The sequence below is a fragment of the Micropterus salmoides genome, unplaced genomic scaffold, assembly GCF_014851395.1.
Source record: "Micropterus salmoides isolate LMB-PRFRI ecotype aquatic unplaced genomic scaffold, ASM1485139v1 Ms_hic_scaffold_18, whole genome shotgun sequence".
Classification (NCBI taxonomy): domain Eukaryota; kingdom Metazoa; phylum Chordata; class Actinopteri; order Centrarchiformes; family Centrarchidae; genus Micropterus; species Micropterus salmoides.
The window spans coordinates 21,771,206-21,789,091 of record NW_024040928.1 but is presented as its reverse complement, the minus strand read 5'-3'; the positions used below and the strand labels follow the sequence as shown (position 1 = coordinate 21,789,091).

At 39.9% G+C, this 17,886-nt stretch overlaps 2 protein-coding genes across 2 annotated transcripts in view; one reads left to right on the top strand and one right to left on the bottom strand.

Moving 5' to 3' along the window:
- The window catches only part of fmn1 (formin 1), a 29,144-nt gene extending 23,644 nt beyond the window's left edge, over positions 1–5,500 (bottom strand). The window contains exons 1-2 of the mRNA XM_038727421.1: positions 3,674–5,500; positions 188–366 (exon numbers count right to left, since the gene is read on the bottom strand). Coding sequence (XP_038583349.1) covers positions 188–366; positions 3,674–5,432 — 1,938 coding nt within the window. The 5' untranslated portion in view covers positions 5,433–5,500. The remainder of the gene's footprint in view (positions 1–187; positions 367–3,673) is intronic.
- A 3,959-nt stretch (positions 5,501–9,459) lies between these two features.
- Positions 9,460–17,886, top strand: part of ryr3 (ryanodine receptor 3) — a 139,843-nt gene continuing 131,416 nt past the window's right edge. The window contains exon 1 of the mRNA XM_038726240.1: positions 9,460–9,578. Within this exon, the coding sequence (XP_038582168.1) occupies positions 9,531–9,578 (48 nt within the window). The 5' untranslated portion in view covers positions 9,460–9,530. The remainder of the gene's footprint in view (positions 9,579–17,886) is intronic.

The window sequence follows — 17,886 nt, the reverse complement described above, 5'->3', positions numbered from 1 at the left end:
TCATTCAAGTCAAACACTACAGCAGCTAAATTAATTTATGTCCTTGCCGCTGGTAAAGTCTACTCATCAGCAAAACAGGATGTAGACTTTTAGGACATGTTAGTAAATGATTTAATACAACCAGTGTGGACAGTAGAGGTAGACAGTGAGGCACTCTCTTCCACATCAAGCCTTTTAAGGTACTCACCCAAAACTCTGGTGGGAGAGGTGTGGTTGTCGGTGTATCAATGATGTCATCTTCAGGAGCTGTGATGCGCAAGAAGTCAATGTGTTTAGGTCTGGAGGGATGAGACAGTGACATGCAGAAGGAGAGAGACTCCTCGACTTCCTGCTGCCAGATCTTTTCCTGCCTTTGCAGAGCCTCATCTGGAGAAAAGAGATTCAAATCATAACTAAAGCAGAATTATTATAAATAGGGCAATCTTAAAGTGCAGGTAAAAATGGCCCAAATGTTTCTTTTCTAGTGACATAGATCTGTTTCTTTAATGACCGCATCAACAGGAAAAAAAAACTGAATCTGACATTTTCATTGCTCTGATTTGGGTAACTTTACAGTAAATCATGTCCAATATTAAACAGGAACACATACCGTATATACTGTAAAAGACAAATGGAAACACAAATGGACTAAACACTATATATTAACACTAAATTTACTGTATGTCACAATAACAGCAGCAGGTGCATCCTGCCTCTGAGGAATGTTTTTTTTTCTTTTTAATTTTTCCTCTGATTACGAAGGCAAACAGTCAAAATGCTTTGAAGTATTCACGGTTTAGACTGTTGCCCGGTATGCCAGATTACCAGTCCAGACCTGGGTTATGCTATAGTGTCACCATGAGGATATATGACAGAACTTCAGCTAAAAATAAACAAGAAAAAAACTCTCTCTCTTAAACAATTGCATTTCAAAAAGAAGACTGGTTGTCATACTCGTGTTTATTTAACTGACTATTTATTATATTGCTTCGCTTTCTATTAGTTGTCACCCGGGACCACTGATTACTCTATTGTCCTCCGCAGTAAAAGCTCACAGCCTTGGGTCACAGTCAATAGACACCTGTTGCTTATATTCAAATGTGCATAATGTGAGGTTTGTGGAAATGTTTTGCAAAAGCAAATCAAATTATTTTTGTGGGAGCAAAAACAACAGTGCAGGAACTAGAAGATTTTTTGGATGTGCCTACCTCTCCCCATTAATCATCCTCCTTGCTTAAACTGAGATTACACTACAATTAGTATACTAGTATCCAAAATTCTGCTCCCAAAAACCAGAGATGCAGATGTTTTTGCTCCTGCAATAAGTAAATTTATCAGTAGACATATCCTAATCTTATACAGATGACATTCTGTCAAGAACAGAAAAACTAACATAAAAGCAGAGCCTGCATGCTGAAAGCTGGTCCCAAGATGTACACATTTAGGTCGCATGTCACATACAACAACATATGCATACATGGGGGCACATATAGCTAATCTTTTGGTATGTTTAATGTTACAAACAAGTATAGCTATATACAATATATAAATGATTTATATTATATATATATTTTATATATTGTGGATGATTGATGCGTGGTGTTTCGAGGTTGACAGCTACTGATTAGCACTACCAAATGTGCTAATTAAAAAACTATTGCGAGTACACAGATGTGCGACGAGAGAGGCTCTGAAGTGACATCATCATTCATCACTGTAATTATCACACAAAACATGTTTTCAAACTATCTTTTTTATCTATTTCTGTTCAGCAATCACCTTCCTGAGTTGCCACAGTAAGATGTGGCTCTAAAACTGCTGGAATTAGGTGTTCAATTCCCACTGCGGTCAAGCTCAAAATATACGGTGTGCACTGATGGTCCTGTAGAGAAATTTGAATAAAAACATCTAGCTAAAACCTAAACCTAAAAGGCAGCTCAACCTTGAGGACTGCAGGACTTTCATTTCCTGCATCCAGCTTTTCCCTATGTATTGCCTAACTGGTCACATGGTCCTCCCTTTATCTTTTGGTACAGGGAGTAAACTATTCTACAAAAATCTGACTGCATCATTTCAGATAAGAGTGCCAACAGAGATGCCAGTTGTGTAACTTTTAGCGGACACATAAACGTCCTCAAAGCCAGATTAAAGAGCTTGTGGAAATGTGTTATCTGTCCTCATTTTGACCACACTGAAGAGAACTGGATTTTGAGAATAACCCTCAGAAGGCTCTGCATGTCTTTCTCCCCCTCACTCTAATCATCATCCTCTTAAGATTTGTTGTATTTCACAAAGCTCAGAGCTTTAATCCTATTTGGACAGCCAGGCGTCCTGCTGCACAGCCTGGTCCAGCTTTCAAAGTAAGGAAGACGCATCAAACTCTGCCTGACATATTTGGTGCCTGTGTAAATTTTGGTATCTCTGGAAATTTATAATGTTTTTCTGTAGACAAGGTGTATTTTAAATGTAAAGCCAAGCAGAAAGATGCTTCCATATTGTCCCATATAATCCACATTATACAAGAACGTGTTTGTGATCTGAATTCCTCTTGAATTATTGTACTTATGGAACGTTTATACCCAGAGATGGACGCATTGATGCCACCAAGGCATCAACATTTTCTTATAATGTAAATGTACCGTAACATAAAATAAGTTTCAATGCAAAGTATGTGCAAATACGGTACATACTGTAGTTTTGTTGTCTTCTAATTGGTCCAGTGTGCAGTTTAATGTCTGCATCTCTTTACAAAGAGATCCAACAGAGTTCATTCTTTTCAAAAGCCTGGGCTCAATACTGGGTCATGTGAGTGCATACACACACACACACACACACACACACGCACACACAGAGGAAAAGGAAACTCTGGCTATCTAAGGTCAGTGCCAGTGCAGGACTATGAGGGCATCCACATCAGGTGCTCAATAGTACTTCATGCCTGAGCAAACGCACACACACACAAACACACACACACACACACACATGCAGACACAGACATGGTGGTATGTCAAACCAGCAAGGGGTCATTATTTACAGACTACCACACATCCTTCAGGCCTGCTTCAGCAATCGTGGTAAGAGAGAGAGACGATGTGCGTGCAGGTGAGAGTGAGACTACAGCAGCGGATGAGGCCACCAGGCTGAGTGGACTAAAATCAGTCAGGACTCAACATGTATCACCTTCATAGCTGTCTGCTTTCCTCCTCTTCTTTTCACTTCACTGACCAACCACTAAACGTCAATGTCATGCTGTCATGCACACACATCCCCCTTCAACCTGGAACATAGCTGAAAACTTTCTACAGGTATTTTGTCTTCCTTAATCCACCACACACTGACATAATGATAATGTTCAATGATAATTGAACATATGACACAAGTTCAGTCTTGACCCTGGAAACTATCTAAATCTATAATACCATGACAACTAGGCAAACACCATCTGCTGATGAAGATCATAGATCAAAGGCTCTTGAGCAGCTGCTAAATAAACATTGTGGTGAGACCGTTTTCTGTTTCCAAGGTCAAGACTGAACTTTAGCTTCAGTTTTACTAGTTTTTATCACTATTTTGCATGGGACCAAGTTTTGCAAAACGGCAACATAATATGATCGTAACATCACAATATGATATTGAATTAATATGCAGCCTAACTATACTACTATTATTGTAGTAGCATAATTAGCATTATTACCTGAAGAGAGAAGATAATCTTGATTGGTCTCTGTCTCACTGGTGCATCTGTACATCTGTGTATGATCCTGTTCACTCACACTCAGGTTTGCCTGAGCCAAAGTCTTCTTCGTATTGTTCAGGTCATTTCCTGTCCCACCAGAGACAGTGGTGGCACTTCCCCAGCTTCCAACCCCCTGAGGGAACAAACTGTCTTCACCTGAGTTTACCCACCCTATGTCTTTTTCATGCCGGTCAGTCAGGCTCAGAGGCAGAGACTGTTGGCTGGACAGACTGGATGTGAATAGAGGTGACACGGTAGGAGACATTCCTTCAAAACTACCAGAGGTTCTTGGGGAAACATCCAAGATTGCAGACAGACACGGCGAGGACACAGGTGAGAATTCTCCACCTGCTGACAGAGAGGGTGATGAAGAATTATTTGGCGTAGTAGAGGTGAAGCTGTAAATATATGACTGTAGATTCGGAGGCCTTCTTGTTGATCCAACAAGTTTTTGCTCATAGAAAGCCTTGGACTCTGTAATGGGTTCACTCTCTGCTTTTGCTCCCTCCATCCACAGGACCTGACGCAGACTATGGCTCAGAGCTTCACCCAGAGCTTGAAGCTCCTCAACTAGTAGAGGCTTGTCTTCATTGCACCCTTTGTTCTGGGTCTCCGACTGGGACCCAAATTCAGCAACACATCCATTTGAAATAAACCGAGGTTCATCTCTCCTGTTGCTGCCATTTTTAATCAAATTCGAACTGGTGAGACTCACCCGACTTATGATCCCTTCCACCTCCTCAATCTTGCCCATAACTTGCAGTGCTGCAGCCTCGCTCCCTATCTCCTTGTTCCTCCACTGAGAAGGCTTCTCCACTTCACCTTCTGCCTTCTTTCCCTCATCTGTACCTCTTGCTGCCTGAAGACTAGTGGGGGAGATATATGTTAAGTATTTATTATTGTCATATTCAGAGAGGTCTGTGTCTGAGTCTGGGAGAGCACATTCTTCCTTTACAGATAATTTTTTTCTGAGATAGAAACGGCCGTTTTTGCTGTAAGAACTAGGAACATTTGCAGGCGAAGCCTCAGGCAGCTTCTCTCTCCTTGCTGGCTTGAAATCTTGTGGACTCCTATTCCTCTTCTCCAACACAAGAACTCTTTCTTTTCCTGTAACTCTCTTTCTACTGGCTGCAGGAGTGCAGATGATTGGCCTGTCTTCCTCCAAGTCCCACTCCTCAAAGTTAGGAGAACTCAATATCCGAAGCTTTGCCAGTCTTCTCGCCTTCCGAGGCCCCCGTGGGGTCCCGGGTGTCATATTGAGGTTATGCTGACAGGCGCCGGTGTAAACTAGCCCCTCCACTCTTCTCCTCCTCTTCTGAGGAATCTGTAATCTGGGGGATTTTGATAAAGTATCCAGACTCTCTCCATAACCATAACAGTTTGGCTTAATCTTCGTGCCCTGCTGGTTGCCCATGCTCATGAAATCCTGACACTCCAAACACAACGGTAACAACTCTGTCAGCCAATGGACATCGGAGGAGTCATCCAAAACTTTGATTGTGTCTTTAAAGTTAGAACATCCGAATTTGTCTTCTTGACCGCGCTTCACTGTTTCAGCTGGACCCTCCTCCTTGCGGATAGAGATTTGTTCTTGTTGGGGCTTCGGAGGGGCTTTAAAGGGGGAGGTTGGGCCCCTGCAGTGATAGAGGGTTGGACTCACACAGCTCCTCTCGCTGATCGGGAGGTAGAGGTGTAAGGCAGTGCGGGTACTCTCCATGATGTTATTTGATCACCAAAGATAAAGCAGGTGGATAAACCACAGATTTATCTGTCTCCACTGGACCAGGAATCCTGACACAGGAAGATAAAAAGTTACAAGCATGAGTGTATATGCAAGTGTCTACTTGCAGATAGTTTAGGTTTGCTTGTGATTCCAATTATATCCTTAAATATCAAGTATCAAAACCCTGAGTGCTGAGTGCAATAAAAGACCTGAACTGATACACACAAGTAGAGCTGAAATTCTTAGTCAATTAGTCGATCAACATAAAATTAATCACAAACTAATTTTTGAGAAAACAAAACCTGCAAAATGCTTCTCTGATCGTCTTAAGCAACTACAACATTAACCCGAAATCCTCTACATTTGTTTGACAACATGAGTTACTAGCTATTTACAGACTCTTTATATCGCTCCAAAATAAAGTCATATTATTATGTGTGTTTTTTTTTTTTTTACAGATTAAGCCACTCAGCAGTAGCATACATAAAGTCGTTCAAATGAACTCCACCTTTACCAGCTGCAACATGTGTGCATAGCGATGCTTACACATGAATACATCGATAATTATAATCCAATATAATATATTATACTGAAATGGGTTTGCCTAATTAGTACTTTTACTTTTAGCACTTCAGGTAAATTTAGTTAAGTAAGATTTTGAATTAAATTAAGATTTTGAATACAGGACTTTCTACACTGTGTATTGACAATACTACCGTTTGAATCTTCCACATCTAAAACGGCCAAAAACAACAGAAACACGTGAATTTAAATCTCACTCACTCTGTCGCATCTCTCCACGCACTCCTTTCACTTCAGCGACACTCAGGTGACTGAAGACAAACTGCCCGCCCACTGGAGGGACACGCACAGGTTCTACCCAATCAGCGCTGTCAGTGAGAATTCGGATTGCTCCCATTGGCTCACAGGACAGGAATCACCTCCACTAATCTCAAAGACAGTCAGGTGCCAAGCAGAGCACATAAACAAACAGACGGTGGACTCAGCGAGGATTTACGGCTAATCAATCTAATCCTCTTGACATCCATCTATAACTGAATGAACACAAAATGGGCACCGCTGAATGTCTTCTGCTCTTAAAAAATGTCACAATAAACCAGTATTAATTGTGTTTTGTTCTAGTATTTCTGTTAGTATTTTTACAATAGGGTATTTTATTCTAGTAGCATATCTATCAGGACGTATTTTTGCAATAACTTTTCTTAAAACTAACAGCTTATGGATAAAAGTCGTGGTTTAACAATGTGACAGAGACAGTTATACACACAGCCAGTGGTGAAAAAAGTACTCTGATATTTTACTGATATAAAAGTCTGCATTCAAAATCTTAGTATTAACAGCCAAATGTAATTATAAAATGTACTCATTAGCAGAATGGCTCCTCTCAACTTTAAATGAATATATTATCTTATTATTACTGATAGATTGCTGTGTAAGCAGCATTTTTATGTCTGCTTTATACATTGTTGAGTAATTTAATGTACAACGTTGTATTTTATATAAACTGATCACCTATTTTGTAAAATCTTAATGTGCAAAGTAACTAGTAACTAAAGCAGTCAAATAAATGTAGTGAAGTACAAACTGTAAGTATAAAGTACCTCACAATTGTACTTAAGTACCTCACAATTGTACTTAAGTACTTGAGTTAAATTAGGTTACTTAACATTTCAGCCCTGTCTGAGATAAACATGAAAGAATAAAGTTGCTCCTTGTGAGTTAAGGCTGTGGTTCATGCCAAAGGCTATATTAAACGTGTAAGTCACATCTGCCCTCCTGCCATACTGACCACGGACCCTATTTAGGTCAGCTGTGCGCCGTGCTGAGCAGCACGTTGGTCAGCAAGTCCACCGGGCTTATCTGGCCTCCTGGCCAGCTGTCTTTGATGGATTACAGAACTTTAAAGAAAACAAACAGGTGTTGTTCAATAAAGTCAAACAGATTTTGAAAAAGAAGACACACGACTATGCATTGGGTTACTCAAAAAAGACTACAACCAATGGTGGAAGACGTTTTTAGATCATTTACTTAAGTAAAAGTACTAATACTACACAGTGAAAGTATTCCACTACAAGTTAAAGTTGTGCATTCAAAACCTAAAATAAAGTATGTAATGTTGCGAAGTGGAATTATAAAGTTGTATAAAATGGAAATGCTCAAAGTACAAGTACAAATACCTTGAATTTATACTTAAGCACAGTAGCTACTTAATTACATTGCACCACTGACTGCAGTCAAATGTAATTTATTGTGTGCATCACAGTTGCAGACTGTGAGGTAATTTAAATCTCCCATAGTTTGATTACATAGGGCATATTATTAATTATATGTATACGGGAAGTAAAGCAATCTCAAAGCAACTGGGATAGACGGCTGGAAGAAGTAAAAGGACTCTAAACTGAATAATAGGGTACACCCTGGACAGGTCGCCTCCATCTCAGGGCCTCCAGGTCAGTCTTGTAAAATACAATTTAGTTACACTGGAAGTTCAATAGATGGCCTCTAGATGTCAGCATCTCGCAGGTTTTTCTCCTGGTCAGTGAATGAGATGAAATGAAGTGTAGGGCACATGAGGACACCTGGCAAATGTTAATTGTGCTTTTCTCTGTGTAGAAAGGGATGTTAAAGGTAGATACATTTAAGATAGCCCATGTGAATTGGCTGGTCAAGTTACAATATTTGGAATCACAAACAACTATTTTAAATATTCAGAAACTATTAGTGGGAACCCAAGGAAGGCATCTGGGCTTACTTGAAGATTATTCTGTGTGTAATCTGCACAGCATTTATACAGGGTGTGACTATTATTATAGAGTTCTCCTTTGAGTGAAATGTTTGACACCTCGATCACTTTTATATGAGCCTAATATTGTGAGATTTAAATAGGAAACTATAACTCTCCTAGAGAATCTGCCTATAATTCAATGAAAAGTAGAAAAAATATGTTTTATATCTCACTAAGATTGTGCTTAAATCAAGTTATATTAATGGAGTCAGTGTGGGCAGGTAGGTGAAAGTTACCTGTTTCTCAGCAACAGTGCTTTAAGGTTAACAGCAGAGCTAGCAGATGATCACACTTTAGTCTTTTATAGTGTCATAAAAACAAGTATTTGAGTGAACTTAAAATACTTAGAAATAGATGAGTCTGAGTTTACAGTGTCTATTTATCAACCTACTTTCATGCAAATAAATAAGCAAAGCAAGCAGATTTCCGTAAAATGTAAGTACTCATTATGCTGAAAAATGACTCCTTTGAGTGTTACACATTGTATTATTACTGATGCATTAATTCATGTGCAGCCTAATTTGTATTGTGCTGGTGTAGTACAGTTGTTGGAGCTGTTTTGAACCTTTTTATGCTGTTTGTTAGTAGTTGAAAACACACAACTACTTAGAAAACAGGATGTTATCATTATCGTGTTATAGGTAACATCTTAGTCTGCAAAGTTCTCTACATCCATTTTTTCCTAGGATGTGGTTTTATAAATTGAGTTGTCTCATGTGAGAGTGAAAGTCCCAATGTTTTCCCTCTGTAAACTAAAATGACACCTGTCTGCAGACTTTTATCAGGTATTTGAATGTGTGTGCATAGTGAGGTGAAGCCATATATTCTCCCTGCAGACCACCATGCGTCATTGTCAGACAGGGAGCCGCCAAAACTGCTGACTCAACGGACAAAGGGGTTTCATCGCAAACATTTTAAAAGTGGAAGTAATTTTTTAGATTCTGAGCATCATCGTACACGGACCCATCGCCCATCATCTGCGGAACAGCAGCAGCCAGCAGCAGCATCACCACCGCCGGGAGCTCGCCCTCTGATGCCCCGGCTCCGTCCCTCCGCTAGTCCGCACTGCTGCTGTTGGCGTCGGGGCGCAGGGAGGAGGGGGTAGGTAGGTGGTGGGAGAAGAGAGGAGAGGAGAGATAGGAGGAGGGGGGGGGGGGGGCTCGGCCGGGCTGCCCTATATGGCTGTGGATGAGCTCTATGTTAATATCGGCTTGAGAGGCACAGCATCGCGTTTCTGCCGGCAGTCAGTGGTGGCTTCTAGAGTCTGAGCAGGCTCCTTCACAGCCATGGCTGAGGGCGGAGAAGGGGAAGATGAGATCCAGTTCTTGAGAACTGTAAGTAAAGATAATTTCATCGATGCGGGCTGAGCCGTTTCATAGCGTGCACTTCAGTTTCCTGTCGCCAATTAACGCGTTCAAACGCGGCAGGCGGCACGTCAATTAGTCTCACCGATCCAAGTTGGATTATGGTGGAATTTTATTTAAAACATGGTTAATTTTGGTTTTGCTTGTGCATGAATGATGATTTTGTGGAAGTTGCCGCAGGTTTCACGCTGCACCCCGCCGCGCCACGGCGCACCTGTCGACAGCACTCTTGATGTTGAATCTCATTGAGACTCCCGTCTGCTGGTGCAAGGGCAAAATGACTTCACACGCACACTCTTGCCATTTCATAACACATGCCCCCTCTCATTTTCCATCCTTCATCGCTTTCTGATCTGCCAGTTTTTTACTCCGGAACGCCTTGTGCAAATGAATATTTTCTCTCATTTATTTTACTTTTAATGGATGTAGCCTATTCTCCTCCTTGGGAAGAACGAGTTTCAATAAGTTGTGCTCACACCAAGCCTCCCTCTGCTAGGACTATTTTAGTTGTTTGACGCAGGTTGCTTACGGTGTCCCTGCTGTGTGGTTATGCACAGCAGTTATCCTTGTAAATGATATTACAGCTTGTATGTTGGTGGTTAGTACGGTGGGAATATTTCTGGCGGTGGCCTGACCGCTTCTTCTCTTGCCTCGTGAAGCTTTGTGACCCAGGTGTTGCATGGAGAGCAATAAGACTCAGTTATGACATGCCCAGCAGGGATGTCTGGTTTTATGCCATACTTCTCAATGAGACTTTAATTTTCAACCCGAGAGTCTTCAGTCTAGTGATGTTTTTTTTTCTCTTCACAACAGCTCATGATGTTCATGGAGAGATAGAATTGTGGAACTGTACAGATTGGTTTGAATTGTCAAATATCTTGTAATTGGTTTATTTTTTGAATTAATGAAAACATTGAACCTTGTGCTCCCTAGGGGTCTCTGGGCCCCCACTCCTAATTTAGAAAATACAACTTTTCTGATTATTCTAATATCAATCTATTGTTGTCTAAGGGAGACATTTTTGTGAGATTTAGTAGTTCGAGGGTTATACCACTGGTTTTGCATGTTTTAGCCCATTTACTACAAATAACACTCATGTAACCATTTTGCAAACACTGCTGCTGTGATTTATTAATGTGGATTTACATTTCCATGGTTTCCATTAATTTCTGTACAAAATGAACTTGGAATTTGCTTGAGTTGCGTAATCCATCACAGTTAACATCAAGCTGCATTGTTGAAGTGAGGCCATGCACTGCAGACTGGCTACAACTTGTAAACATGCTGGTATAGCTCTTTTTTAAGTAACATCCAGTTAAGTGATATTCTATTTGTTTTGGTCTTCCATTGAAGTCCATTTGGCTCAGCTGAAGTCTAACAACAGTATCCTCCTCTCTCACGGCTGTACGTGCGTGTGTGTGTGTGTGTCTATATATACACGCACACACACACGCACACAGTCTTATTAATCTATATGTAAACCCTAAAGACTTGGCTTGTTAGTGGCAGGCAGGACCGTGTACTTAACTTCTACTATTTGTGATGCCAGTGATATGCTGACCCATGCCTCTCAGATTCTACTGTCCCAATGGCATCCTGGTTATTTGATGACAACAGCGATTTGAGAGGGGGGGGTTCCCCTGAGCCCCACAGAGCCTTGTTATCAAACCTCGCTGGTGAGAGAAATGTGCCCCTCAAAGGAAGCCCTAAAATAAGAGTGCTAATTGAAGTACACTGCATTACAATCTGTTGAACATTATTGTATAAGCCTGTGTACAACAGGCATGTCTTTTGTGGAAGGGGGAATCAAAATAGTTTCATTGATTTTTTTCAGGAACTGCGTTTGTAGCATCAGTTTTGTTTCAGTTCAGGGAAAAATTTGCGGAAGTTTCAGCTGTTATGGGTTTTCTAGTTGTTTTCTAAGTAAGATATTTAGAAGAAATTTAAAGAATTTTCAATGGTCAAAAGTGCAAAGAGTGCTGTTATTGGATATTACTGTCAGGTGGTGACAGAGGTCCAGACACGGACCAGGTCTCACGTTGCTGTTGATGTGTAAGGTTGGGAAAGCTGGCAGCGATGAGAGCTTTTCTGTCAAAGGAAACAGAAATGAAAAGCACCCTCTGCTGCAAAATGAAGACAGCAGTCCCTTTTGTAACTTTATAGACTCACACTGAAGCTTTCCCTCTGTCCTGATAATAGAGATCCAAAAGTTTCTAAATTAATGGCAAAAAAAACCCTCGCAGGATATTGAAATTCTTTGCTCACTGATTTAGGAATTACTTTTCTTGGACAGCTTATTAACTCTCCAGAGATTACATTTTGAATGAAAATGACAGGAAGGTTTTTTTTTTCTTGAGATGCGTCAGTACACACGTGCAATGGATAACAAAATAGTATTCAGTTTAGTTTACCTTCAGAAAATGATACTTGTTCAGCTTTGGCTCATGCTGCACAGGATGCTACAGATTTGAACCACATTGTTTTGGCTTTAATTTATGAAAGAGTCAGAAAATCTGCAAGTCATTTGCACAGTCTGCTACCTGCAGTGTTAAAAGAACACTTATTGATACTTATGTTCAGTCTACTTTATTTGTTGTGTCGTGACTTATTGATTGTGTTGGTGTGTGAAAACAATGACGTTATACTAAACAAAGAAGAAATATTAACTATCTCCTTCACCATAATGACACTAGAGTACATTGTCATTGTCAGGCACGTTACCAGATTGTCATGTTTTATTGGAAATTGTGGAGTTTCTATGTTGTTGAGATAAAAATGACTGCTCCTATCATAGCTTTGCCACCGTAACTAGGCATGCTAGGTCTGTCAAGATTTGGATTTTTCTACATGCTGAAATAGTGTGTATTGTGTGCCAGTAAGAGCAATATTTCGCAAATAAAGACTTATCTCCTTGTTACTTAAGCAGTGGCCAATTGAATCTTAAAAACTGGAGGTGCATAACACCTCAATGTTATGATGCTAAGCTAGACTGAAGAGTGTGCTGACAAGCATTATCCGATTAATCAGGATTTTTGCAGGGGCTTTGTATTGAAAATAATATTAGACAGTTGTGAGAGATTACAACTTAAAATAATAAAGGCTAGGTTGTTATTGCTGATTTAGAGAGAGAAATGTTGGTAAATCCTTGATTAATTGGATTAGAGTATTATGTAATGGTATTAGTTCTAGGATTATCAATAATGGTTAGGCCTATGGGTCTAACTCTAAATATAAAAGGAAGTGTGTTCATCTGCTCTAACATATAGTGCAAACCTTACTTCCAAGGCCAAAAGTTAGCATATCGACTACTAAGCACATTAGTTTGTTGGGTTACAGATTATATTTTTAAAAAGCCCCATTAACGACATTTCCAGTATAGAGTTACTGGATGGTCTCAGAATTAAGGATAATGTAATGTAAGCAGCTCTGACCTATTCTTTATTGGATTTGGGGAAATGTAAATCCAAACAAATACCTGAGAGGCTTTACATTCACCAAACACTTAGTCCTCATCCTAAAAGCCTTTTTGCTTGAAACATTTCAAGTGAAAATACTGTTGTAAAATACGAACAAGTGAACAGCCAACAGTGCTATATGAGAATGAAACCTGGTCTGATCTTACATTTTCCTTTATGATACTAGGATTAACTAGCTCTACACTGCAATACAGGAGTGCAATTTTTTCAATGTATTTGACAATCAGCTAGTGAGGATGATGATTTTTTTGTCTGCCACATGCTTCAGTCTTTTACAGTTTGTTAGCTGGAAACCTTTAAAAATCAGCTGGAGATCAACCAACTCATGTAGCTAAAGTTGGCTTAATTAGCTTGCTAGCTAGATCTGATCAATCTGCCAGAGACAGTGGTCATTTCAGCTGACAAAACAGACTGTTGCTAGCTAGAAGTGAGAATCTGCTTTTGTTTACCTCTATCTGAAATCAAAGACCCTCTGTTTCTAAAATGGCTGAGATTTTTGTGTGGTAAATTTTCCATGTGTGCTGTGCGAGTATGGCAAGCTTGACAGATGTAGTTACAGTTACTAAGTGTTTAGACAGTACAGTTTAGAGTTTAGCTAAAAGTCATTCAAGGCTTGTGTCCCTTTTTTTTCTGAATGTTTTAGAGAGTCAACAGTATAAGCTTAATTTAAAGATATTTTTTCCAGGTGAGCCACTGTTACACCTTTTTTAAAACCAGGTGATTAAGGTTGCAGTCCCACCAGTAGCTCGCTCTTGTGGGCTTATTTGGAGTTTATGTTGTTCTGGAAGCCTTCTGCATACCAAGGCGAGGACTCTGGGGGTTTAAATTTAGCCTTTTTAAAGATGATGCTTCCACAGCACATACAGCACTGCTCCCCTGGCACTAAACCACACCAGGGGAAGTGCTTTAGTCGGGGGAGCACAAGACCAGTGACACTTTAACACCATATTTATAGGGATAAAGTAGCATTTAGAAATCAAATGCTTGAGACCACACGGTAATATACAGCATTTTCTGAAGCTTAATATGTCAAACTAATGGACAGTGTCAGTAAGATTTCAAGTGGAGCGGGGCAAGGTGCTGCAATAAATCTACCAATGTATCAAACAAATAAATGTGGTATAAGTTGGTAGATTTGTGGTCTGATTTCTTTTCTAGGGTGTTCATTTTTTAGTAATGTTTTGAAGTTGTTTGAAAGTGTTTGCTTCATGTTTATTACTCAAAGTTTAAGATGGCATCATGTTAATAACACAGAGCACATGTAATTGCGTATTGCATGTAGATGTCCAGAGAAGATTGGAATCACATTTTGAGGGTATTAATTTATGGTCTTCTGCAGATGAATGGGTGAGAATTATTGATAAGTTTAAAGAGAACATACCATAGATTTTGGAAACCAATACCAAGGGTGTAAACTCATGTTCTGATGAATGTTGAGATGATCAGTAGGATTAGTTGAGCTTCTCTGAGGCAATTGGTCGAAGGGTTGCCAAGGTATGATGAGTGTGGAGTCAAGTGTAAGTAAAAATGAAGAGGGGTAAATACAAACTTGCAGTCTGTTCAAAGTTCAAAAAGAGTTTATTACAAACAAAAAGTGCAAGTGTCCAGAAAGAAAAATGGGGAAATATGGGGATGGTAATCAGTCCAAGCAGGAAATGCAGAGCTGGCAGTGGCTGGTGGTAATACTGGGTGCAGAGCAAGGCTGGCTGGGAGAGACCACAGGTAAAGCAAGGGATCATGTAGGTAAGCTGACAATCTGGCGAATACTGGAGTGTTGAACCGCAGTTGATATACTGCTGGGCGCTGATTACCTACTGAGACTGGTGTGTGGATGTCTGACAGCAGGAGCCGGGGGAAGATAGCCACGCCCCTCTAAACACCTTGCACAAGGGAAACAAACAAAAACTGACAGGAACATAAGGACAGGGAAACAATAGAGAACACAGGGAAACATGAGGTAGATGGACAGGAAATGACGGCTGGACTATGACAAATATGTTTTGGTTTTATTTTTTAGAAATTACTTTCTTGATTCTTCAGTTTCTTTCTGCAGATGTCTGGAAGAAGCATATAATAGAATAGGACTCTGAGTTGAAATTGGAAGAAGCGTATAATAAAATAGGACTTGGTTAACTCAGACAATAAAACCAAAAGGGCCTAATAGTTTAATAATGATAAAATATCTCTCTGTGGATAATCCTGTCTTCTAACAATTATGATAACAAATTTGCAATACTATTCCCTGCCAATTTAGTGGATTAGTGAACAGTGGATTAGATTTTTTTGTGCCAAGTTTAGCTTTCACCATGTAATATTTTCAGACATTGTGAAAACAGTGCAACTGTTCTTGGGCTTTTGGTCATATCACATGATATTTATCTGCAGACGGTGCTTAAGTTGGCATTTACATTACTGCACTAGTTGATGCCCTTGGAAAGTTTGCCTTTTTAATGAGAGTTAGAAAGAGAGAAAGAGGGCAAGGCAGCGTTGCGGCCTCAGGTGAACGTCCCTCAGCTTGATTTTAGAATGGGAAGGATTTTCTCTGTATTGATTGAGCAGTCTGTGATGGCAAAGCAACAGTGTGTTCATTGGCAGCTCTGGTTCTCTCCAGTCGTCTGTACTGAAGGACAGCAAGCCTGCTGCCAACCGTATCATATATGCAACCTTGATGTAAAAGTGGCAGGACCTTACGTCACTAACTCTCCTTCATGCTTTTAATTTGTAGATGAGATGTAAGGGGTTTGACTGGAGTGGCCCTGTTTAGTTAATTAATAGACTAATCGATCATTTAAGATGACATTTTGTGTAGCACCTTATCACCAAAGCAAATTCCTTGTATGTGTAAAACACTACTTGGCAATTAAGCTTCTTCTGATTCTTCTGATTCTGACATTACTTGTTTAAATATTTAACATAGGGTGAGCTCCTTCAGAGTTGCATTAAAAAAACTAGCTTTTATGGTGTTGGATTAGAAGATTAAGAACTTGTCAGTAAATACTGAACAATCCATCCAAGCCCAGAATCAATGTTAAGTTGAAAAAACATTAGAATGATCTAAAATATTGTTATTAAAGGTGAAGTAATCTCTGGCTGCTCTTGTGTGAAAAAAAGGTCTATGTCAGTCCAGCTTGGACTAGTGTTGTATAGCTTTTAAAATACCCATAAATTATGAAAGTGGTGAGACATGGCTCTTTGTCATTTCAGCTAGTGTGTGGCCTTAGGTTTGTCTTTACTTGCAGGCCTTATGTAAATGCTCATTCCTAAAATACTCGTCGTCTAAGGATATAAGTTACTATTACATATTTTTTTTATTTAGCCTATGAATTATTTAACCTCTATTGTGGCAGTGGCCTGTTTTTGCTGTCTCACAAATCAAAATACAGCTGACTTAATTAGCAAAAATTACACAATCAATACCTCGTTTAAATTATATAATACATAAATACACTTACTCAACATTATCATTTCACACTGCATGCATCAAGTTTAATACCATAGCCAAAAATACAAGTTAATTCAACTTGCATTGATATTTCAGTTTGAGCAGGAATGATTATGCTGCTGTGCTGGTCCAGGCAGAGTTAGCAGTAGAATCCTAGTAGGAGCAGCAGCAGCGTGACTGGACTCTCAACCTAAATAATTACCTTCATTAATCAACCGAGGACTGAAAAAGGTGCAGACGGTGAGCCACTTACCGTTTTGAGTGTCCCTTAGGTCACTTGGTTCATTTTCGTTTAATGCCTACACGGTTCAGTTCGTTGTCAGCTCTAATGGTTTTCTTCTCAAGTCCAGTTAGAATTGTTTGTAGCCTTTAATCCACCTTAAAGGCCCCAAAAATTTATTTTCTCAATCAGTTCACATTGCGCAATGGGATCCTACACAAACATACTATTTCCTGCCAAAGTTTGAACTGTCTTGGTTGTTTCATGTAAGAAATGTCTGTGTCTAAGAAAAGGTGATGTCACTTACTTCCATGCACCAATCACAGTGAAAATCTGATTGCAGGTAGAGGTCTGATGAAACCACACCCACACAGTCCTGATGAAGCAGAGCAGTTAAGTTTTTGAGTTTTACGTTCTTAACAGTGACTGCAGTGTATATGACTTCTGAGCAGAAACAAATTGTGAACATTTAGATCATTACCTGCTACGTTGCTATGGCGAACTTGTTGGCAAACAGTTGCTTATTTACACAACCAACAGTTACTGAGCAACATTATCATTCATTTCGTACATTTGGAGTCATGTTTCTGGCCACCTGGCAAATGTAAGACCAATATTCACTCTCTTTTAGCTCTGTTTTTGGTCTCCTCCAACTCCTGTGGGAAATATCCGGCTCTTTAGCTTCTAAATGCTTCATTAGGTTCACTAGCTAGTTGCTAACTGTGTCTGTCGGCTGTTTTGTGCTGAGCTGGTAGTGCACAGTTGGTTTTTAGAGCTTTTTTGCTGCAAAAGCGCCGCTGTGAGAGTGAACCAAAACAGTGAAGTTGTGGGCTAGACAGCTAAACATTGAGCTGAAACTTACTTCTTAAAGGTGAAGGAAGCTATTCTGGAAAAATCCAACACAAATACCATGATATAGAATGAATACCGACACAGCAAGTAATTTAACTAACATAGCAAAGTTGTGGGTTAGCATACGTCTGTACAGTTGCTGCTGCAAAGCTAACTTGAAGCTATCATGCAGAGAAGAAGAGATGGTCCCCGTGCCAGCACACCACCTCCAGCACCAGCAATACTCGCACAACTCCTGCTACTATAGCTAACATAACAACAGCAGCATATCTTGGCAAACTGGAATGT